The sequence below is a fragment of the Pongo pygmaeus genome, chromosome 8 (genome assembly GCF_028885625.2).
Source record: "Pongo pygmaeus isolate AG05252 chromosome 8, NHGRI_mPonPyg2-v2.0_pri, whole genome shotgun sequence".
Lineage (NCBI taxonomy): Eukaryota > Metazoa > Chordata > Mammalia > Primates > Hominidae > Pongo > Pongo pygmaeus.
The window spans coordinates 18,619,130-18,642,965 of NC_072381.2; the positions used below are offsets into that span (position 1 = coordinate 18,619,130).

Consider the following 23,836-nt stretch of genomic DNA (forward strand, 5'->3'; position numbering starts at 1 on the left):
CTTTTCAGACGTAAACACTTTTTCTAACCACATAGGAGACTTATATAAAGATCTTTTGGTCAATAATTTGTCTAAGGAAATAAGGATAAAATATTTTGGATATGTTTTTAATATCAAAAGAAATGTCTAATAACAGTGTAGACCCCTCTTAAGCACCCCTTGAGGTCCTCTCAGCCTCACCTATCTGTTCCACCTGTCTCTGTGGCAATTCCTCTGCATCAGGACAACAGGTCTTCCTTGTTGGCCATAGCTGGTGTGCTGTGAGGCTGTGCTCATCGTGTTTGTGTACACAAAGCACTGGGCAGACACACCCAGTGCAGAAAATCTTTGACCAAGGGGTGACCAAAACTGATAAATTACATCCTCACTTTTTAAATTCATATATATATATAAAATATATTTATATATTATTTATATAGAAATATATATTTATATATAATATGTATTATATATTATATATTAATATATTATATAGAAATATATTAAATATATCTTATATAATATATAACATATAATATATAATATACAAATATATGATATATATTATATATATTATATATAATATATATTTATATATAATATATATTATATATAATATATATTATATATAATATATCATATATTTATATATAATATATAATATATCATATATTTATATATAATATATAATATATCATATATATCATATATATATTTTATATATATAATATATGATATATATGATTATATTATATATAATATATAATATATATGATATATATAATATATATTTTTTTGAGACACAGTCTTGCTCTGTCTCCCGGGCTGGAATGCAGTGGCATGATCTCGGCTCACTGCAACCTCCGCCTCCTGGCTTCAAGTGTTTCTTTTGCCTTAGCCTCCCGAGTAGCTGGGACTACAGGTTTGTACCACCATGCTCAGCTAATTTTTGTATTTTTAGTATAGATGGGTTTTTACCATATTGGCCAGGCTGGTCTCAAACTCCTGACCTCAAGTGATATGACTGCCTTGGCATCCCAAAGTGCTAGGATTACAGACATGAGCCACCATACCCGGCACCCATCATCCCTTTAACAGAGTGTCTTGAGATGTGGCTTATGGCTTCTCAGAAGATAGTCCAGAAGGATTGAGCCATCAATCAATCACACCTAGTGGCAGCCAAGTCTATTACAGCCCCTCAGATGGTCTCTTCCTCTCCTTCCCTGATGCCTTCTCTGGCCCCTCACTTCTCTTCCCTGAGATTGTACTCTTCCCTGAGATTGTACTCTTATATAAGCTCAGTGCCTCAGTATCTGCTCTCTGGAGGGCTGGAGGGCTGGAGTGCAATGGCACGATCTCGGCTTACTGCAACCTCTGCCTCCTGGGTTCAAGCAATTCTCTTGCCTCAGCCTCCTGAGTAGCTGGGATTACAGACACCTGCCACCATGCCCTACTAATTTTGGGGGTTTTTTTTAGTAGAGATGGGGTTTTGCCATGTTGCCCAGGCTGGTCTCGAACTCATGGCCTCAAGCAATCCATCTCGGCTTCCCAAAATGTTGGGATTACAGACGTGAGCCACCACACCTTGTCTCTTATTGGTTTTTACAGTGACTAACTGAGATATATTTAAGCACCAGGACTTCTACATAGGAAGCACAATATAGTTGCAAATTAAGGCAGTTATTAATTATTGCAGTCTAATAGTGTCTGAAAAAAACAAGTCTGTTTTATCACGCTGAATCACATCTCTATACTGTCACAGGTATACCTCAGGGAAATTTAGATTTGTACCCAAGAGCCAACCGCTGCTTCTGAAACGTCAACTGACAGAAGAACCTACGGAAGTTATAATATCTCCTGGCTAGACTGAAGATGCCTTCAGCAGATATTCGGGGTGTTTTGTTTTGTTTTTTGTTTGTTTGTTTGTTTTGAGATGCAGTCTCGCTCTATCGCCTAGGCTGGAGTGTAGTGGCATGATCACGGCTCACTGCACCCTCCACCTCCCAGGTTCAAGAGATTCTCCTGCCTCAACCTCCCAAGTAGCTGGGATTACTGGTGCCCATCACCATGCCCAGCTAATTTTTTGTATTTTTAGTAGAGACAGGGTTTCACCACGTTGGGCAGGCTGGTCTCGAACTCCTTACCTCAGGTGATCCGTCCACCCCACCCTCCCAAAGTGCTGGGATTACAGGCATGAGCCACCACGCTGGGCCTGGGGTATCTTAATTAAAGACCTTTAGAGTTACTACAAGTTATTCTCAGAGTTTATTTGTAGATGTTCCAATGATAACTTTGCCTCTAAAAATGCACCCCAGTCATAGTAGAGCATCTGTCATTTTAGAAAAGTTTTCATATATTCAGCTCATCTGTGCCTTCCTCCCGTGTCTGCTCTTTGGACCTTGTTTCTGCCCCTTCAAACAGAGCAACAATTGGTCACAAAGCTTTCCTTCAGAAAGTCTGATCTCAACACTGAAGTAAGGGCAGCAGCAAAGGTTTTAAGAGTTTCTAGAGAGTGAGCAATCACACGGGGTTTCATGTTCAGAACTCACCACCCACAACTCTCTGCACTAATCTAAACCCTGCCAAAACATGTGATTTGGGTCATGGAGATGCTCAGCTCAATCATTTTGGTTTAAAGAAAACACCAAAACAGGCTGGGCACAGTGGCTCATGCCTGTAATCCCAGCACTCTGGGAGGCTGAGGCCAGTGGATCACCTGAGGTCAGGAGTTAGAGACCAGCCTGGCCAACATGGTGAAACCCCATTTCTACTAAAAATACAAAAATTAGCTGGGCTTGGTGGCGGGTTCCTATAATCCCAGCTACTCGGGGGGCTGAGACAGGAGAATCGCTTGAACCCGGGAGGCGGAGGTTGCAGTGAGCCAAGATCACTCCACTGCACTTCAGCCTGGGCTCAATAAGAGCGAAACTGTCTCATAAAAAAAAAGAAAAGAAAAGAAAAGAAAAGAAAACCAAAACATGAGTGTAAAATAAATAATGAAATAAAAATGCTGAAATTTGTATAACTTTTGGTCGCTAGACCTCTGTGAACTTAGCTAAAACCGCAGCTGTTGCAGTGGAGAAGAAAGTGAAGATTACTGAATTAACATAAAATATAATGTGTCTCCCCGTGGTTGTCAGCATGTACTTTGTAAAGGCTTTCCTGGTGTTTGTTTAGAATGCTGCTTTGGAAATTCTTTGTAGTGTATAATTTTCTAAATAAGTACAGAATAGACATTCTATAACAATTTAAATGCCAGCATCAGTTTAAAAGGGATACCACTGTTGGAGTCTCTTACCTCTTTCATTACTGTCCTTGCCACAGAATACAATTACTGAGTGGAACCGTGGTGACAAAAGTGAAAACAACTCAGTGTTCAGGGTACTGTGAATATTTGCTGGGTCACATTTCGTGGGCTGAGACTCTTCAAAAAATGATGTCACTGGTGTCTAGCAAGATAGACTTACATCAGGCTTTTTATTTTGTTTTTGAAATTTTTGTACTTTAAGAAAAACAAGGTCAGGCATAGTGGCTCACACTTGTAATCCCAGCACTTTGGAAGGCCAAGGCGGGCAGATCACTTGAGGTCAGGAGTTCAAGACCAGCCTGGCCAACATGGTGAAACCCCATCTCTACTAAAAATACAAAAATTAGCCGGGCGTGGTGGCGGGTGCCTATAATCCCAGCTACTTGGGAGGCTGAGGCAGGAGAATCACTTAAACCTAGGAGGCAGAGGTTGCAATGACCTGAGATCATGCCACTGTACTCCAGCCTGGGTGACAGAGCCAGACTCTGTCTCAAAAAAAAGAAAAAAAGATACAGTATTAGAGAAAACCAACTAAGAAATGGGAGAGCTAAGTGAGTGAAGTGTAACTGATAAGCAAAGAGAAGGAATAAAAATACCAAGTTATCACTCAGGAGTTACAGGCAGCAGCTACACAAAACATGTAGCCAGCCAAGGGAAGAAGAGAGTGAGCAAATTAGTGTGAACCCAGACACCTGAGAATCCAAACTTTTCAATTGCTGTAGCTAAAGTTCTTTGGCTTGGTGTAGACACAAGCTGCCTCACTGGGGTCTCAGGAAACATAAGGATTAAAGCCCTGTCTCTCATGCCACTCTGTCCTTTCAACGACACAATGCTGGATTTTAAACAGGTGCAAAGTAAAATGTTTGTTGTATTTACCCCTTTGCTTAATTCTTAATCATTTTAAATTTAATAGATATGTATATACACTTGCACTTACATATATACATGTTGATCATATAAAACAAAATCCTGGCTGGGCGTGATGTCTCACACCTGTAATCTGAGCACTTTGGGAGGCTGAGGCGGAAAGATTGCTTGAGTCCAGGAGTTGGAGACCAGCCTGGACAGCATAGTGAAACCCTGTCTCTACAAAAAATACAAAAAGTAGCCAGATATCGTAGCGCATACCTGTAATCCCAGCTACTTGGGAGGATCATTGGAGCATGGAATGCAGAGGTTGCAGTGAGGCAAGATCACACAATTGCACTCCAGCCTGGGTGACAGAGTGAGATGCTGTTTATATATATATATTTGTTTCAAAATATATTGTATGAATTTTTGCCCACATATAAAGAATAAAGTTGAAAAGTTTCCTTCTATAATGGAAGGATTTTTTATATCATTGAAAGTTAGCAAGATGATACCGAGAAGTTATAATCAGACAAGGGTAACTGGAAAGTAAGATATCAGTAAGTGCTAAATAAAGCAGATGGCTGTGACCTGGTTCTTATAAGTATAGTCAGTACCTCTTCAGTTCCTGGGTGCTTCCTATATAAGACTGGATAGCTATACTTCCACCTGAGGCATTTAATATAATAAAAGAGTAGAACAAGTTTTATAAGAAGTTATTGTACACAACAAGTAAGTGGATAAAAAAACGGATTAGATCTTCTTGACCTGTCTTTTCTTCACCATGTTGGCCAGGCTGGTCTTGAACTCCTGACCTCAAGTGATCTGCCCGTCTCAGCCTCCCAAAGTGCTGGGATTACAGATGTGAGCCACTGTGCCCAGCCTCCGTAGTCTCTTACAATAGGGATCTGGGTCATTTTTTTTTTCATTTCTCTAAAAAGAGCAAATTGAGAGTAGTTAATATTTAAGACAAATCCATTATAGACATTAAAACAAACTATGAATTTTCCTTTTATGTTATTAGTGATTGACAGTTTCAGTATGAAAATTGAAAACCATACTTTGCTATTTAGCATAGTAAAATTCACCTTTGTATTAGGAAATGAAGAAATCAATGCATAAAAATCTAAGTAACTATATCAATCATGATCAGAAGTTTATTTCTATCCTTGAGTGAATTTCATTTCACTTTTTAATAGTAGGTATTCATTCTACCACTGGCACATTTTTATTAAACTTAAGGTATGCATTGTGTTATAGCATTCAGATTATTAGCTTCACTATTAACTCATTAGTCATTGTTTAAGAAGAAAGCTAGAACTATGGTGCTGTGAAATTATAATGTGTTTATTCTATTTCATAACCAAAGATATTTTTAAGTTAATTATCTCCTCTTATAATAATTGGTGCTTAGCAGCCTTAGGCCTAGTGATTCCAGAAGGCTATAAGAAAATAAAAGTTGTTCCTGCTCTAAACATTAACCACATCTCGGACAGGAGCCTGTGGGCCTCCACACACCAGGCCTCTGTGGAGCAAATAGAGTTTCCTTTGGATGTGAGAAAAAGCAAGTCTTGCGGCCAAAAAGCTGTCCACTAATATCCTTCCAGCCCTGCCAGACTGGTTCTTGCGTATACCCATATGTTAATGATGGGGTCCAGGCATCTGTCTCTAGGCACAATAGAGCGTATGGCAGTGAGATCAAGGCCAGGTGATAGAGGGCATGAGTCAGGGCAGAAGCATCTAGAAGGTGGGAAGTTTGGGGAGCTTGAACAGATGTTTCTGGGCCATCCTTTTGGGTCTGTAGGCCAGACAGTAATGAGGCGTTGTTGTCTGGGGTAAATATCCGAGGTGCGTTGTCTCACAGCAAGGAAATCGAGGACGTGGACATACAAAAAATGAGTTTAAGAGTAGAGGTTTAATAGGTGAAAGAAAGAGAGAATAGCTCTCTCTCTTGCAAAGAGAGAGGGGCTCCCGAGTGCGTCATCTGGTTTCATGGTGAAATGCACAGGGTTTCATGGTTGAGCTTGAGGAGGCAATGTCTGCTTTACATAGGGCCGGAGAGATTGTTCGGACCAGGTGTGACATTTGCATGGTGCACGAAGATGCTGGCCAGCCCACCCTAATCTTTTATGCAGATGGGGTCTCAACCTGGTCAGCACCATGTTGTCTGTTCCTCACTGTACTTGTGGTTGACAAGCAAAAGGGAAGATGGAGCCACCAGGTTGCACATACCTGGCCCCCAGGTAGCCTTAATCTATTGGCACAGCTGCGGCATTTACCTATGCAAACTTTTAGCTTGTTTATCTATGCTTGCAGCTTGATTTTTCAGGCTGCTTTGTGTTAGAAAAGAAACAATCTGGCGGCTGTGTTTTATTAGAAGGAAGCCTTACCGAGGACTCTCTTACCCTCACTGTTTGCGGAAATAATTTATTTCTAGCTCATGTATCAGTAATAGTGCTGGAGTCAGAGTGGGAAGGGAGGTGGTGAAACCAGGTGTTTGGTCTCTTCAGCAGCCTTCTCAAGATGAGTGACTTGTGGAGGGGCGCGGTGGCTCACGTCTGTTATCCCAGCACTTTGGGAGGCCGGGGTGGGCGGATTACCTGAGGTCAGGAGTTAGAGACCAGCCTCGCCAACATAGTGAAACCCTGTCTCTGCTAAAAATACAAAAATTTGCTGGGCGTGTTGGCGGGCGCCTATAGTCCCAGCTACTTGGGAGGCCGAGGCAGGGGAATCACTTGATCCCAGGAGGCAGAGGTTGCAGTGAGCCAAGATCCTGCCACACTGCACTCCAGCCTGGGCAACAGAGCGAGACTCCATCTCAAAAAGAAAAAAAAAAAATGAGATAGGAAGATATACATGGTTTCGTAGTTTATAAAATTCCACACCAAGGACCCTGCACAGGAAACACTGAAAGGCCATAGCAACCTTGGTTTTACAGAGGGATTAAAAAGCCATGCAAATTGTACTTTTAGTAGAGACAGGGTTTCACCATGTTGCACTGGCTGGTCTCGGACTCTTGACCTCAGGTGATTCACTTGCCTTGGCCTCCCAAAGTACTGGGATTACAGGCGTGAGCCACCGCACCCAGCCATTCATGAAATACAGCTTTACAGATGGTGAAAAAGAGATGTGAAGAGAGAAACGGAAGATCTAAATAAATAAAAATCATGATTTGGGTTGGGCACGGTGGCTCACACCTGTAATCCCAGCACTTTGGGAGGCCGAGGCGGGCGGATCACGAGGTCAGGAAATCGAGACCATCCTGATGAACACGGTGAAACCCCATCTCTACTAAAAATACAGAAAATTAGCTGGGTGTGGTGGCGGGCGCCTGTAGTCACAGCTACTCGGGAGGCTGAGGCAGGAGAATGACGTGAACCTGGGAGGTGGAGCTTGCAGTGAGCCAAGATCACGCCACTTTACTCCAACCTGGGCCAAACAGCGAGACTCCGTCTCAAAAAAAAAAAAAAAAATCATGATTTGACATCACTATTGATTTCCTGAACCTCGAGTTTTTTAAGTGCATCTTTGCACTTAAAAGGAATAGGTTACCTTTATGAGGAACACCCATCGTTCTAACATGTGAAGGTGTTCATTTAGTGTCACACTGCAAGGCAGACCTGGGCCCAATCTTTTTTTGCCTTTCTTTATACCAACCAATTTTTAGCATTTTGTAAATCATAACTTTCGAGTCTTCAAAATTTCACATAAACATGTAAATGTTGTCGAATTGCCGTCTACACACCCCTTTAAATGAAAAGCACTCTAGTACTATAGGAGGAACACAGGCTTTGGAGAGAGAGAGATTTTAACACCACCTCTAACGCTTATGGCCTGGGAGAACATTTAAAAAAAAAAAAATCTTCAGCCGGGTACGGTGGCTCATGCCTGTAATCCCAGCACTTTGGGAGGCCAAGGCAGGCAGATCACGATATCAGGAGATCAAGACCATCCTGGCTAACACAGTGAAACCCCGTCTCTACTAAAAATACAAAAAATTAGCCAGGAATGGTGGCAGGCACCTGTAGTCCCAGCTACTTGGGAGGCTGTGGCAGGAGAATGACATGAACCGAGGAGGCGCAGCTTGCAGTGAGCCACGCCACTGCACTCCAGCCTGAGTGACAGAGCGAGACTCTGTCTCAAGAAACAAAAAATACAAAAAATTAACTAGACATGGTGGTGGGCGCCTATAATCCCAGCTACTCGGTGGACTGAGGCAGGAGAATCACTTGAACCTGGGAGGCGGTGGTTGCAGTGAGTCGGGACCTAACCATTGCACTCCAGCCTGGGCAACAAGAGTGAAACTCCATCTCAAAAAAAAAAAAAAAAATCTTTCACAAATGTTGTCTCAAAATTTTACTTATTTTTTTTTTCTTCAGAGAAAGGATCTTGCAGTGTTGCCCAGGCTAGATTCAAACCCCTGAACTCATGCCATCCTGTTGCCTCAGCCTCCTGAGTAGCTGAGACTACAAGCGTGTGCCACACTGAATGGATGGAGAATTTTTGAGCCTCGATTTATTCACCTTGGAATAAAACAATTGTAGCTGGGTTTAAATGAAATGTAGCAATCTATGTATAATATACAGCACATTGTTTGTCCCTTGGCCGACATTCCGAAAGTGGTAGCTTTCATCATTTTACAGTAAGTCCTGTCATGTACAAGGTAAAGAAGGACCTAGAAGAAGAGAATATGAATTTCTTAACATCTCTTATCACTTACACATTCCCTTCTCAATAAATATTGATTAGAAACATACTGGAGACACAGTGTTGAACAAGACATGGCCTTGATGTTTTAGTTTCTGTTTTGTGAGACAGGGTCTCTCTCTCTTGCCCAGGCTGGAGTGCAGTGGCATGACCTCCTGGGCTCAAGCAGTCCTCCCACCTCAGCCTCTTGAGTAGCTGGGACCACAGATGCACGCCACCACAACTGGCTCATGTTTGTATTTTTGGTAGAGACAGAGTTTCACCATGTTGCCCCGGCTGGTCTCAGACTCCTCAGCTCAAGCAATCCACCTGCCTCTGATTACAGTTGTGAGCCACTGCACCCGACCAACCTTTTTTTAAAGCACTTTTACATTATTGTCTAGATAAAGAGATGCCACTCTTCTACAAATTGGTACTTACGAATTTATTTTGAGGATCTGTTCGGGTTTAGTCCACAAACCAATATGTCGCAAACTTTTAATTCTTTATCCCAAAAACGGGGCTACAATGCATAGGTGATTTACCAGTCGCCCTCATGCTGTGTAGCATGTGCTCATATGCCATGTTGAAAGTACCAGAAACTGGAAAAGGAATCAATTCCTTTTTTTCTTGGCTTGGAACAGGGAGAAACAGAAACTGGTAGAAAAGTCTGACATCACCTCATGGGCCTGACCCTCCATAGCCGCAAAACAAGTTGGCCAGGAATCCAGGTAGAATCTGCAAAAGCAGACTCCAGCTCTCACACTGGCCTGGCAATAAAGTCCTTAGGATGTTAATAGAGGTTGAGTGAAAGTGAAATGAAAGACCATATTGTCTCCTAACCAATGCAGTGTCCTAATGATTTTGTAGAGCAGGATGAATCTAAATCTAAATGTGGATTTCAATACAATTCCGCAATAGCCATCCCTGAAACTCCTTCTATAGGATCCTACCTAGGGCTGTGGGCTATTTCTATATCTGTGCCTTCTGCTTTTCTTCCCCATCTTACCCTACAGCTATGACCAAGCCTTTCAGATAAACTGGGAGGGTTGGGGGCCTAGAGTTAGAGGGTGGCAGGAAAAGGACAGCTCGAAGGACAACCTATTAACTAGAGCAGACCGCAGTTACATTTGGCCTTGGGATCTGGAATAGCTTTGCTTTCCTCAAGAGCCAGAGCACCTCTTGTGTCCCAGCATGTCCCAGAGCACTGTGTCACTCTTTCGTCACAATCCCCACTGTTCCTGGTGTTCCCGTGAAGCCTCTGGAACACCAAGATTACTTGGCTTCTGTTTGTTCTTGCTTCTTGGGACTCTTCTTTACCTTAAGGAGGAAGCAAAATAAGAAGAAAGGGTAAATGGCCCACTGGCCTCAAACATTCATATCCAAGAATCAGTTCTATTCATCAGTATTTATGATGGACCATGTAGGAGTGAACTAGGAATGAGCTGAACCATGCCCCAGGGCCATGATGCTGGAAAACCATAAAAATCTGGTAGGGCTGGGTGCGGTGGCTCACACCTATAATCTCAGCCCTTTGGGAGGCCAAGGTGGGAGGATCACTTGAGGCCAGGAGTTCAAGACCAGCCTGGGCATCAAAGCAAGACCTCATCTCTCCAAAAAGTAAAAAAAAAAAAAAAAAAACAATTAGCTGGGCATGGTCGCATGAGCCTGTAGTCCCAGCTACTCATGAGGCTGAGACTGGAGGATTATTTGAGCCTAGGAGGTTGAGGCTACAGTGAGCCATGATTGCACCACTTCATTCCAGCCTGGGCAACAGAAAGACCCTGTCTGGGGGAAAAACAATCTGGTAGGCTTCCAGACGAAAAGTAAATTTTGGAGTTTGAACAAAGGCAAGAGCCCTGAATGGTAAGAGGAAAGAGTTCCATGTGGCTCTTTATCATTCTGAGATTAAGCCAAAAATGAAGATGTCAACTTAAAACAGGATACATTTGATTAACAAATGGTTTCATGGATAAAAGTTCAATGATTCCTTAAGGGATATTCCCCTGGAACTTCAAGTTGTTTTTTTTTTTTTAAAAAAAAAAAAAAAAAGCCTCAGTGTTTGAGGACTATCAAAGAAAATCGGAATTAAAGAGATATGTATCAGTACGTTCCTGCATTGTTACACTGTTATAAAGAAATACCTGAGACTGAGTAATTTATCAAGAAAAGAGGTTTACTTGGCTCACAGTTCTGCAGGCTGTATAGGAATCATGGTATTGGCATCTGGCTTCTAGGGGAGGCCTCAGGAGACTTACTCATCTAGGAAGGTGAAGGGAAAGCAGGCATATCATACATGGCTGACACTGGTGCGAGAAAGAGGCGGGAGGTGCCACACACGTTTAGAAAACCAGGTCTTATGAGAAGTCTTATCATGAGAACAGCACCAAAGGGAAAAATCTACCCCTATGGTCCAATCACCTCCTACCAGGCCCCACCTCCCACACGGGAGCTTACAATTCGACATGAGTCGGGCCAGGGACACAAATTCAAACCATATCAAGATGGAACACTGTAAACAAAGTGAATATGGGAAAACCTGGCCGGGCGCGGTGGCTCACGCCTGTAATCCCAGCACTTCAGGAAACCGAGGCAGGCGGATCACCTGAGGTCAACAGTTCAAGACCAGTATGGCCAACACGGCAAAACCCTGTCTCTACTAAAAATACAAAAATTATTAGCTGGGTGTGGTGGCATGCACCTGTAGTCCCAACTACTTGGGAGGCTGAGGCAAGAGAATTGCTTGAACCCGGGAGGCAGAGATTGCAGTGCGCCAAGATCACACCCCTTCACTCCAGCCTGAGTGACAGAGCAAGACTCCGTCTCAAAAAAGAAAAAAAAAAGAAAATGAATATGGGAAAACCTTACCATTTGCTCAAGTCCCAGAGACTATGAAAGAATCTATATCACAGAAAAGCATCTTGACTTTAATAGTGAGTTAGTTTGTGTCGTGCATGTGGCAGATATTAAACTGTGTTGATGAGTTTAGTTTGAGGATGTTTACAGTGGAAGACCACACAGGAGATGACTTGTATTGGGCCTTAATGGGGGGTAAATACAGAGAAATATTTACTTATGTGTAGCATTTACTTTGGTATATAGCAAATGCGTATTAATAAGCACTTAATATATATAGTCAGCCATCTTTATCCATGGGTCCCACATTCACAGATTCAACCGTGGATTGAAAATGTTAAAAAAAAAAATTACAACAATAACAATGATAGACATAAAGAGCAATACAATTGAATATTTGCATAGCATTTACCTCGTATTAGGTATTATAAGTCATCTAGCGATAAAGCATACAGAGGATGTATGCATTTATGTGTAAATAGTACGGTGTTTTTTGTTTGTTTGAGGTGGAGTCTCGCTCTGTTGCCCAGGTTAGAGTGCAGTGGCACAATCTTGGCTCACTGCAGCCTCCGCCTCCTAGGTTCAAGCAATTCTGCCTTAGCCTCCTGAGTAGCTGGGATTACAGGTCTGTGCCACTACACCTGGCTAGTTTTTGTATTTTTAGTACAGACGGGGTTTCTCCATGTTGGTCAGGCTGGTCTCAAACTCCGGATCTCGTGATCCGCCCACCTCTGCCTCCCAAAGTGCTGGGATTATAGGCGTGAGACACTGCACCCGGCCAAGTACATTGTTTTATATCAAGGACTTGAACATCTATAGATTTTGAGGGTCCTGGAAACAATATCATGGCAGATATCAAGGGATGACTATATACCCAATACTAGCCTAGCCTGGTGCAATCCATTTTCTGTAATGTCGTTACCTTAAAGAATGGTACCCTTGTTTGAGTACCCAAGTACCCAAGGGTACTCTTACCCTTGTTTTAGCCATGTGAAAATATGCTTAATGAGGCTAAGAATTTGCCCAGGCCACTCACCTAATAAATGGCAGAATCAACATCCAAATCCAAGTCCACTTAAAATCCCTTGTTCTTGAACCCATACGAATGAAATTAATATGGAGAATATCTTCCACGTTGTAGACACACTGCAAGCTGAAGTGAGACCAGGGAATCAGAAGTGACATTGTCACTGGCCTCTTCGGTTTAGCATCCTGGGGTCTTTTATCTTGGCTACATCTGTCCCCCACATCCCTTGACTGTACTCTAGTCTAATTCTAGAAATATAGTTCCTGAAGTAAAGATATTGAGGAATAGGTATCCGCTGCTCTTCTTTCCTAGTTCTATAAAGCTAATTCCCATATAAACCACATCTAATGGTAGCATCGTTGGTTACAGGAGGTGAGGAAAGAAAGAAGGCACGTTCCAACTTAACATCTTAATCTAAGAGCATAAAATTATTACCTATGGTCTATGGAATTATACACCAATTTCCACCACCACTTTAATTTCTTTTTCCTTTTTCAGTCCCCTGTTTCTGCTACTCAGATGATCGAAAAGTGATAAAAAGTTAGTAGAAGTCATAAGATTTTCTATGGGGTCTTCTGTCCAGTCAGGCATTAAAAATGTGTCTTACATTGATGAAAAACTATATGCGATGGTTAAACTCCGTATCTTCCAAAGAATAAAAGAAACATCTGGGCCGGGGCGGTGGCTCACGCCTGTAATCCCAGCACTTTGGGAGGCCAAGGTGGGCGGATCACGATGTCAGGAGATCGAGACCATCCTGGCTGACACGGTGAAACCCTATCTCTACTAAAAATACAAAAAAAATTAGCCGGGCGTGGTGGCGGGCGCCTGTAGTCCCAGCTACTCGGGTGGCTGAAGCGGGAGAATGACATGAACCCGGGAGGCGGAGCTTGCAGTGAGCCGAGATCGCGCCACTGCACTCCAGTCTGGGCAACAGAGCGAGACTTCCGTCTCAAAAAAAAAAAAAAACATCTGAAAGACGTGAAAGACCATGCTAGGATTTTTTTTTTTTAAATCTTGGATCTATACTTTTGTGAACAGAAACTTTTATGAATAATGGATGGATCTACTCATGGAAATTGTATTTCTACTGGTAAAACTGAGTCTGATGAAGACTACATCCTTGGGAGGCTGAGGTGGGGAGGATTACTTGAGGCCAGGAGTTTGAGACCAGCCTGGGCAACACAGCGATACCCTGTCTCTACAAAGTTTTTTTTTTAAAAATAAAATGTAAAAACTTTAAAATATTTTTAAGATTACATCTCACTAAAAAGTGTACCTTGCTTTAGTGCTGGGTACAGTATAAAACAGTGTGGCCCATTTGGACAGTAGTTTAGAATAAAAATTTAAGTCTTAATAACTCATGTCTGACACATGCTACCTCTGGGACTCCATCCTAAGAAAAGAATTCTAAGTAGAAAGAGGCTTTTGTACAAAGATTTTTCAAAGCAGAATATTTTTCATATTGAATACTGTTGCGAACCTAAGTATCAAAGAAGGGTGAATGATGAATGGTTGAGGTAGTCTTTTTTTTGTTTTGTTTTAGATGGAGTCTTACTCTGTCACCCAGGCTGGAGTGCAATGGCGCAATGATCTTTGCTCACTGCAGCCTCTGCCTCCCGGGTTCAAGTGATTCTCCTGCCTCAGCCTCCCGAGTAGCTGGGATTACAGTCATGCACCACCATGCCTGGCTAATTTTGTGTTTTTAGTAGAGATGGGGTTTCTCCATGTTGGTCAGGCTGGTCTAGAACTCCCGATCTCAGGTGATCCTCCCGCCTCGGCCTCCCAAAGTGCTGGGATTACCGGCATGAGCCATCGTGCCCGGCCAAAATATATTTTTAAAAGTATAAAAACTGTGTGTGTGTGTGTGTGTGTGTGTGTAAGAGATGAGGTCTCACTTTGTTGCCCAGGCTGGTCTCAAACTCCTGGGCTCAAGTGACGCTCCCACCATGCCCTACCAAAGTGTTGGGATTTACAGGCATGAGCCGCGGCACCTGGCCTTTTTTAAAAATATATATTTTTTGTTTTTTCATTTTTTTATGTTTAATATTGGATGAAATGCAATATATTATGATTGTAGCTCTGGAAGTAAACTTTATATACTTAAGAAAATTTCTAGAAAAAATAGAAACATCATAATATCAAGGATTGTGTTTCACTGGTACAGGTATAGGCACCATTTATGCATATTTTTAATTCCCATAATTACACACAAGAAGCAGGATCCCTGGTATCATTAAAAATTATAGTGGATGTCATTCAAGACCAGCCTGGACAATATGATGAAACCCCATCTCTACTAAAAATACAAAAATTAGCCAGGCATGATGGAGGGTGCCTGTAGTCCCAGCTACTCAGGAGGCTAGGGTAGAAGAATCGCTTGAACCTGGAAGGCAGAGGTTGCAGTGAGCTGGGATCGTGCCACTGCACTCCAGCCTGGGCGTCACAGTGAGACTCAGTCTCAAAAAGAAAAAAAAAAAAATTACAGTGGATGTCAATAACTGGCTTCCAAATATTTAAGTCCATTTCATGTCTATTGTGCCTACATCCAGAATTTGGTTCTCCTTGCCCAATCTGCAAATTGTGACTAGACCATAGTAACATCAGGGCTCTTAACTCAGTCTTAACCCAGACAAGAGTCAGGTAGAACAAATTAACTTTGGAAAATTTGGAAATGAAAATGGGTTCTCTCTACTCCAACTCCCCCGTGTCTTCTCTGGCAAGTCCAGGTAGAGAGTTTATTGAGTAGGGAGAAACTGCTCCCTCCTCCTGAGAGGTCGAAATAATTTTTTTGAAGAATAGGTTAAGCCGGACGCGGTGGCTAATGCCTATAATCCCAGCACTTTGGGAGGCCGAGGCAGGCAGATCACCTGAGGTCGGGAGTTCAAGACCAGCCTGACCAATATGGTGAAACCCCATCTCTACTAAAAATACAAAAAATTAGCTGGGCGTGGTGGCGGACGCCTGTAATCCCAGCAACTCAGGAGGCTGAGGCAGGAGAACCGCTTGAACGCAGGAGGTGGAGGTTGCAATGAACCGAGATCATGCCATCGCTCTCCAGCCAGGGCAAGAAGAGCGAAACTCCGCCTCAAAAAAAAAAAAAAAAAGTAGGTTAAAAGGAATATCACATGAAAAACTATGTTACTTCGTATATATCGTGTATATAAGAAACATATAAAAGAGGCCAGGCACAGTGGCTCGTGCCTGTAATCCCAGCACTTTGGGAGGCTGAGGCAGGCAGATCACCCAAGGTCAGGAGTTCGAGACCAGCCTGGCCAACACAGAGAAACCCTGTCTCTACTAAAAATACAAAAAATTAGCTGGGCATGGTGGCTCACGCCTATAATCCCAGCTACTCGGGAGGCTGAAGCAGGAGAATCAGTTGAACTCCAGAGGAGGAGGTTGCAGTGAGCTGAAATTGCACCACTGCACTCCAGCCTGGGCTACAAAGTGAGACTCTGTCAAAAAAAAGAAAAAAAAGAAATATAGAAGCAATCCACTTGCCCATAATGGGAAAGAAATACAATACCACTTAGAACAATACCATTTTCACCATTTCTGAGCTTACCTGTTTCTTTCATCTTGTGGATAAATAGGTATTAGCTAAAGAGAGAATAAATGCTTATCTGTAAACTCTTTTGGTTTGATTTGTTTTTTTCTTTTTTTTGAGACAGGGACTAACTTTGTTCCCCAGGCTGGAGTGCAGTCGCGTGATCACGGCTCACTGCAGCCTAGACCCCCTGGGCTTAAGTGATCCTCTTGCCTTAGACTCCCAAGTTGTTGAGAGTATAGGTGCCTGCCACCACACCTAGATAATTTTTGTTTTTGATTTTTAGTGAGAAGAGGTCTTCCTATGTTGCCTAGGCTGATCCTGAACTCCTAGGGTCAAGCAATCCTCTTGCCTTGGCCTCACAAAATGCTGGGATTACAGGCATGAGCCACCACTCCTGGCCCTTTATCTGTAAAATTTCAAAGCATCAAATAAGGAAAGACAGCTTAATTAATATCTTTAGTAGTTGAACAAACTCAAGGAGGAGAAATAATAGAAGAAAAAGTCATTGCTTTCATAATTCGTTGCAGCCATGAATAAGAGTTGCTATAGTTGTAGCATATTTTCCCCGGCTCTTTTTTCATTCAATGATTGTACCTTTCAGAATTATGTCATTAATGATTAATTAATTAAAATAGATGTTTGGGGTAGTGAGGCAGTGACTAAGTCCTTTCCACTGAAACCGAAGAACTGGGCATTTTATTCATGTGTTTGTGTTTCCTGATTTACAGTTGCTACAAGCACCAATGTTGAAAACACATATTTCCGTGGGTCTTCTTCACCTTCATTACTTGTAGTGCTTTCAAAGAGAACAATGGCCTTTTTCTAGCTCAGAAATGGATGTTATGTAGCTCAGAGCTGGGAGATTTCAAGTGTTTTGAATACGAACAAGCTGTTTTGTGATAAAGAACCAATGCAGAGGGGAAACCAACAATGATTACAGTAGTTATTCGGGGAAAAAGGAGGGACACTGTTGTTTTGCTCTTATTTTCTTCCCTCTTCCTTTTCCTACTTTAGACAAAGCCCGTTGCATTTGCGGTTCGCACAAATGTCAGCTACAGTGCGGCCCATGAAGATGATGTTCCAGTGCCTGGCATGGCCATCTCATTTGAAGCAAAAGATTTTCTGCATGTTAAGGAAGTAAGGAGAATAATGTCATTTTCTAACAGCATGATGTTTTACCTTGACATACCATTTCTTATTTCCTATTCATATGCCGTTTCTGTGAAGTAGCATTGCACATCGCTGCAGTTGTGTAACATACATACTAAATCCATGGCTCTCAACCTCTGCTAATATAAATAAACCTTTTAAAGTGGAAAGAAGTCACAGGCCTCTTGCAATAACTTCAGCGCTCCCTGGGGCTTTGTGGCCCAGAAATTGGGAACTGCTAGAGTAGATGATCCTTTTTTATGCTTAACCTGTACTTCTTTTTTTTTTTAATGTTTCACCTTGACTAGGTGTAGTTTTTCCTGATGCCTGAAGTCTAGCCATCTGGGGAGGGTTTAATAATAATATCTAGAATTCATGACTCTTCTCTCTGCTGACAGTGTCTAAATTCAAACTACTGATGCCCTTTTTCCTCCTTAAATGCTAAATTTCTGCAGTGGATGAGAGAATGGTAAGAATTGACACCAATAAGGCAACAAAGAGGTATCAGGAAAAGTCCTTTTCCTACATGCTAAATGTCTCCACCTTCTAGTGAGCAATGACTCAACCTGCAAATTGGAAACTTTCATCCTTAATTAAGGTTTGTTTGGAGTCAACATTTATCAGATGCCTGCCTTGTGGAGCACTGTGTAAACTGACCAGAAATTTCCCCTGTAGAATATTCTCAGTGTGTGATCCTGAGGTTTTTCTTGGACCTGAAGGAATTTATACTTGGAGCTCTTCCATCTAGGGTATAATATGTCATAGGAAGCATGTGTAAATTGAAACTCTTCACTGCACTAAAGGCTGTCAGCAAAGGAGTTGATAACTGTCAATTAAAAGAACCTAGGGCTGGGCCCAGTGGTTCATGCCTATAATCCCAACACTTTGGGAGGCCAAGGTGGGCAGATCACAAGGTCAGGAGATCAAGACCATCCTGGCCAACATGGTGAACCCCGTCTCCACTAAAAATACAAAAATTATCTGGGTGTAGTGGCACATGCCTTTAATCTCAGCTACTCGAGAGGCTGAGGCAGGAGAATAGGTTGAACCAGGAAGTCGGAGGTTGCAGTGAGCCGAGATTGCGCCACTGAACCCGAGCCTGGTGACAGAGTGAGATTCTGTCTCAAAAAAAAAAAAAAAGAACCTAGAAGCCTGGGTACTATGGCTCATGCTTGTAATCCAAGCACTTTGGAAGGCCGGGGAAGGCATATCTCTTGAGCCCAGGAGTTTGAGACCAGCCTGGGCAACAGGGTAAAACCCCATCTCTACAAAAAAAAAAAAAAAAAAAAAAAAAAAAAAAATTAGCCAGATGTGGTGGCACACACTGGTAGTCCTAGCTACTCAGGAGCCAGTGGATTGATTGAGCCTGCGAATTCAAGACAGGAGTGAGCTGGGATCATGTCACTGCACTCCAGCCTGGGCAACAGAGCGAGACCCTATCTCGATTAAAAATAAAATCGCCTAGGGAATTTAGAGCCTGCCATTTTGGTAACCTCTGAAAAGAGATGTCAAATACTGGCTAGGTGGGAACAATAGAAAAAGTTATCAGAAGTGATGCTGTGCCTGGAATCTCACTTTACACCAGGAAGTTAGATTATTACGGGGTTTCTTCTTGATGATTGATGCTGAAAGGGGGATCTTTCCACCATGAAGGGAAAAGAAAAACAGAATGTGTATTCTTCTTCGAAGTGTTCAAGGACAGATTTATTCAATTGAGGAAAATGAAGGCAAATCACAAAGATTTAAGATACATATTCCACCTGCAAGAGATAAATTGTCAACATCACACAAGTAGAGAAATCATCTGTGAACATCGCATTGTGTAATTATAAAACTGTTTGCACAAAGGTAAATTGTCCTGTGACATGAAATATTTAAGGTACACTTCAATATTTATCTCTTTCAATACTTCCAATTGGTCTGATTATATAAGGGGAAGATTTCTGTAACAGTACTTCCTAAAGATATCTTGGTAGGATGGGCTGTTATTCTTTGAACCCAGAGAGCTTATCCCTACTCATGGTGACAGCAGCTGCTGCAACGGAATTCAGCCTGGTCCTACGGCAGCACCAGAACAGACAAGGAACGCAGAGCCTTTGACAGATTGCTGAGGACACTAAAAGCATTTCTTACATGCGAAACCCATGAGCCGAAGGGTTTCTTGAATGATAATATTTAAGGCATAGTTAATTGTCATTGCCATATTTCTCTCGACTGAAAATAGTGTGGAAGAACAAGGATTTGACCTTCTGTGCACTGATTTTTAATGCTTTTGATTTTGTGTTTAGAAATTTAACAATGACTGGTGGATAGGGCGACTGGTAAAAGAAGGCTGTGAAATCGGATTCATTCCAAGCCCAGTCAAACTAGAAAACATGAGGCTGCAGCATGAACAGAGAGCCAAGCAAGGGAAATTCTACTCCAGGTATGAGACAGATGTCAAGTGTTTGCATAAAACTTAGATTATACCACTATCTGTGTACTGTTGTCTGCTGTATTCTATATCCTTTATTATGTATTAACAAGGAGGCTGGTGATATGGTTTATTGATAGCATCACAAATCTTGCATTTTCCTGCATTTAAAAAACTTCAATCCAGCACCTGATTTTCATCCTATTTGTGAAAGTATCAAATTATTATCATTAATGAAAAGAGCTAAGGTCATAGAGTATTAAATTCAGGCTCCAGTGCAGAGGAAAATCTGAAACCTTAATCATTTACTGAAAAATAGTCTGGCACATCATAGCCCTGGTGACTAATCCCACTGTCTGTAGCTGCCTGGTATGGCTGGGAGATGTTTGAGAGATGACAGTCTCAGACATCGTCAGGAAATGGCAGCTCTTGTCATCCGTTAGTTTCATTTTCACCTGAGAAACTGAATTTTCAGTTCTACCCACTGTTAAGCACTTAAAGAGAAGCGAAGTATGAAACAAGTTAAAACTGCCTGTGCAGATGGCAATTAGATGAGTTATGTAAGAAGCTGGGCTGAATAATCCCTCCTAGGATTCGTGAGGTTGTCTGTCCCTCTCTAAAAGAATCACTAGAAAGGCTTCTCATACATGTACTGAATTTTCCATGGAATCCTATGCAGACGGGTCTAAGGATGCAGCATGCCTCTCCCGATGTGAAAGGATGGGACATGGGCAAGGCCTTTCTTAAATATGAATCGCTGGATTTCTCTTTTCTCCATCTTACATCTTATTTGTTTATCTAAGATGCAAATCCCTTTGTCAGTCATAATACTTTACTGTGAGCAAGTATCTTTTTCAAGCGTCAGCAGATGAGTGAAACAGAATACGCTTTGTGGTTTGGAACACCCATCCTCATTAACTGGCTTTTTATAATTGTCAAGTTCATTTAGTTCAGACGGATTCCTCTGTGTTTTGAGACCTCCACCCCAGAACTGACCTTCATTAATTCCTGGGTTATTGAGAGCGCTCAGATGGTGAGATGCGTTCAGTCATATAAAAGCAGAGGCATGCATAAAAAAGAACAAGACTGGCTGGGCACGGTGGCTCACGCCTGCAATCCCAGCACTGGGAGGCCGAGGCAGACGGATCACCTGAGGTCAGGAGTTCAAGACGAGCCTGGCCAACATGGTGAAACCCCATCTCTACTAAAAATACAAATATTAGCTGGGCATGGTGGCAGGCACCTGTAATCCTAGCTACTCGGGAGGCTGAGGCAGGAGAATTACTTGAATCCAGGAGGTGGAGGTTGCAGTGAGCCCAGATTCGTGCCACTGCATTCCAGCCTGGGCGACAGAGTGAGACTCTATCTCAAAAAGAAAGAACAAGATCATGTCTTTTGCAGCAACATGGATGGAGCTGGAGGCCATTATCCCAAGCAAACTAACAGAGGAATAGAAAACCAAATACGGGGGCTGGGCACGGTGGCTCACACCTGTAATCCCAGCACTTTGGGAGGCTGAGGTGGGCAAATCACAAGGTTAAGAGATTGAGACCATCCTGAGCAACATGGTGGAACCCCATCTTTACTGAAAAAAAAAAAAAAATACAAAAATTAGCTGGGTGTGGTGGTGCGTGCCTGTAGTCCCAGCTACTCGAGAAGCTGAGGCAGGAGAATCGCTTGAACCCGGGAGGCAGAGGTTGAAGTGAGCCAAGATCGCGCCATTGCACTCCAGTCAGGCAACAGAGCGAGACTCCATCTCAAAAAAAAAAAAAAAAAAAAAAAAAAAAAAAAACCGCATGTTTTTACTTATAACTGAGAGCTAAACATTGAGAACATACAGACACCAGGAAGGGAACATAAGATATTGGGGACTACTTGAGGGCGGAGGATGGGAGGAGGGTGAGGATCACAAAAACCACCTCCTGGGGCATATTATGTTCATTATCTGGGTGACAAAATAATCTGTACACCAAACCCCTGTGACATGCAGTTTACCTGTGTAACAAACCTGGACATGTACCCCGAAACTAAAAGTAAAAAAAGAAAAAAAAGTTGCCTGTAAAGATAACCCTCTTAGGATTAAAATACTTTACTCTGAATTGTTATCATTGTCATTAGCACCAGTAAATTATTCATTAGACCAACATACATATAATGCATATTTTGATATGCAGTATTAAATATTAAACTTTTGTTGAAAATGCATTTCTTAATTAGAAAAAAAAGTAGAGACATGTAGATGAACAGCGCATGTGCATTTTGCCTGCAGGGTGTTTGAAGACCCGATAGTATTCTTTTAATCCTTGATGTTCCATTGGCCTTATTTTGTGTTCTCCTACCCTCTGTATTGAAAATGGTATCATAATACTAGCTAATAAAACCTTATGGACAAGCATAGTGGCTCATGCTTGTAATCCCAGCACTTTGGGAGGCCAAAGCAGGTGGATCGCTTGAGGCCAGGAGTTCAAGACCAGCCTGGCCAATATGGTGAAACCCCGTCTCTACTAAAAATATGAAACTAGCTGGGTGTGGTGGTGCACACCTGTAACCCCAGCTACTCGGGAGCCTGAGGTATCAGAATCACTTCAACTTGGAAGGCGGAGGTTGCAGTGAGCCGAGATCATGTTCCAACCTGGGCGTCAGTGAAACTCTGTCCGAAAAAACAAACAGAAAAAGAACCACCTTATATGGAAAAATTTTGTTTTAATAAGGTGTAGACATTGCTCCTATCAACTAGGTAGTATATCGTTTGTTGAGGTTTGAAGTTATCCCAGCTGGGGGGCATTTTGTTTTTAGTTAGGACAATTCAGCTTTTTTCAGAATTTTCTTGTCAAATGACTTGAGAAAGGGGTTCCAAGATGAAATAAATTGAGAATAGTTCTAGGTAATAGAAAGTTACTTTAGGATTTTTTATAGCCTTTTAATGTCATCATGTACACTGTGAATCTCTGGTGGAATGGGAATTTTTTTAAGTATAGTATTTACTAAAATTGCTTTCTCATAAAAACTCTGGTTCATGTCATAGGAATAGTGCTTTGTAGAATGCATTTTGGAAAGTTTGGGATGGATTTTTGCAGAGGCAGGCTTGTGTGTCTTTCTTTGCCTCTTCATATAGAAACTGAGAAATGAGAACAACTTCAAAGGGTGTAGAAATTTTTCCCAAAATTGTTTGAGAAATGTAGTCTCCTGTGTCTCCCAAATGGGCTTGCCTAGGCTAATGTTAGTGCTCCACTCATCTTTATAAGGACCTGTGGGAGCAGTGGGTATTAGATCTTACAGGTCACAGATGAGAAAACAGGTTAAGAGAAGTTAGGGAACTTGACCGAGGTCGCAGAGCTAGTGAGTGTCAGAACCAAGATGGCAGCCTGACCTCCATGCTGTACAGACTTCCATGCTGTACTGCAGATTAAGGAGCCAGGTCTTGCCTGGCACAGCAAGCCCAGGACAAATGGTTATTGCCATCTGTTATTATTTACTTGATTAGATATGTTGTTTTGCTCTTGCATTTTTTTCCTTAGGACTCTGAGTTATCCATATTTGAGGGAATGTAACAACTCAGAACTTACTCCAGAGAACTGGATTACCTTTTCTTACAGCCGTATATCTTTTCCTTTGATTTTCTTCATTTTATTTTGGCCCGAGATTTTGCCTAAGTATGTGAAAAATACTTCTACTTGCTTTCACAGGTTTTTACATTTCTCTCTTTTTTTTTTTTTTTTTTTTTCTGAGACAGAGCCTTGCTCTGTCACCCAGGCTGGAGTGCAGTGGTGCAATCTCGGCTCACTGCAACCTCTGCCTCCCAGGTTCAAGTGATTCTCCTGCCTCGGCCTCCCAAGTAGCTGGGGCTACAGGCATGCGCCACCACACCCAGCTAATTTTTGTATTTTTAGTGGAGACAGGGTTTCACCGTGTTGGCCAGGCTGGTCTCAAACTCCCAACCTCAGGTGATCCGCCCACCTTGGCCTCCCAGAGTGTTAGGATTACAGGCGTGAGCCACTGTGCCCAGCCTCTCCTAAC

General features: G+C 42.2%; 1 protein-coding gene across 10 annotated transcripts in view; it reads left to right on the forward strand.

Annotated features, from left to right (window-relative positions):
• The window catches only part of CACNB2 (calcium voltage-gated channel auxiliary subunit beta 2), a 402,144-nt gene that overhangs the window by 341,960 nt on the left and 36,348 nt on the right, over nucleotides 1-23,836 (forward strand). For all 10 annotated transcript variants that reach the window (XM_054503028.2, XM_054503021.2, XM_054503024.2 and 7 more), the window contains 2 exons: nucleotides 17,272-17,394; nucleotides 19,695-19,831. In XM_054503028.2, coding sequence (XP_054359003.1) covers nucleotides 17,272-17,394; nucleotides 19,695-19,831 — 260 coding nt within the window. The remainder of the gene's footprint in view (nucleotides 1-17,271; nucleotides 17,395-19,694; nucleotides 19,832-23,836) is intronic.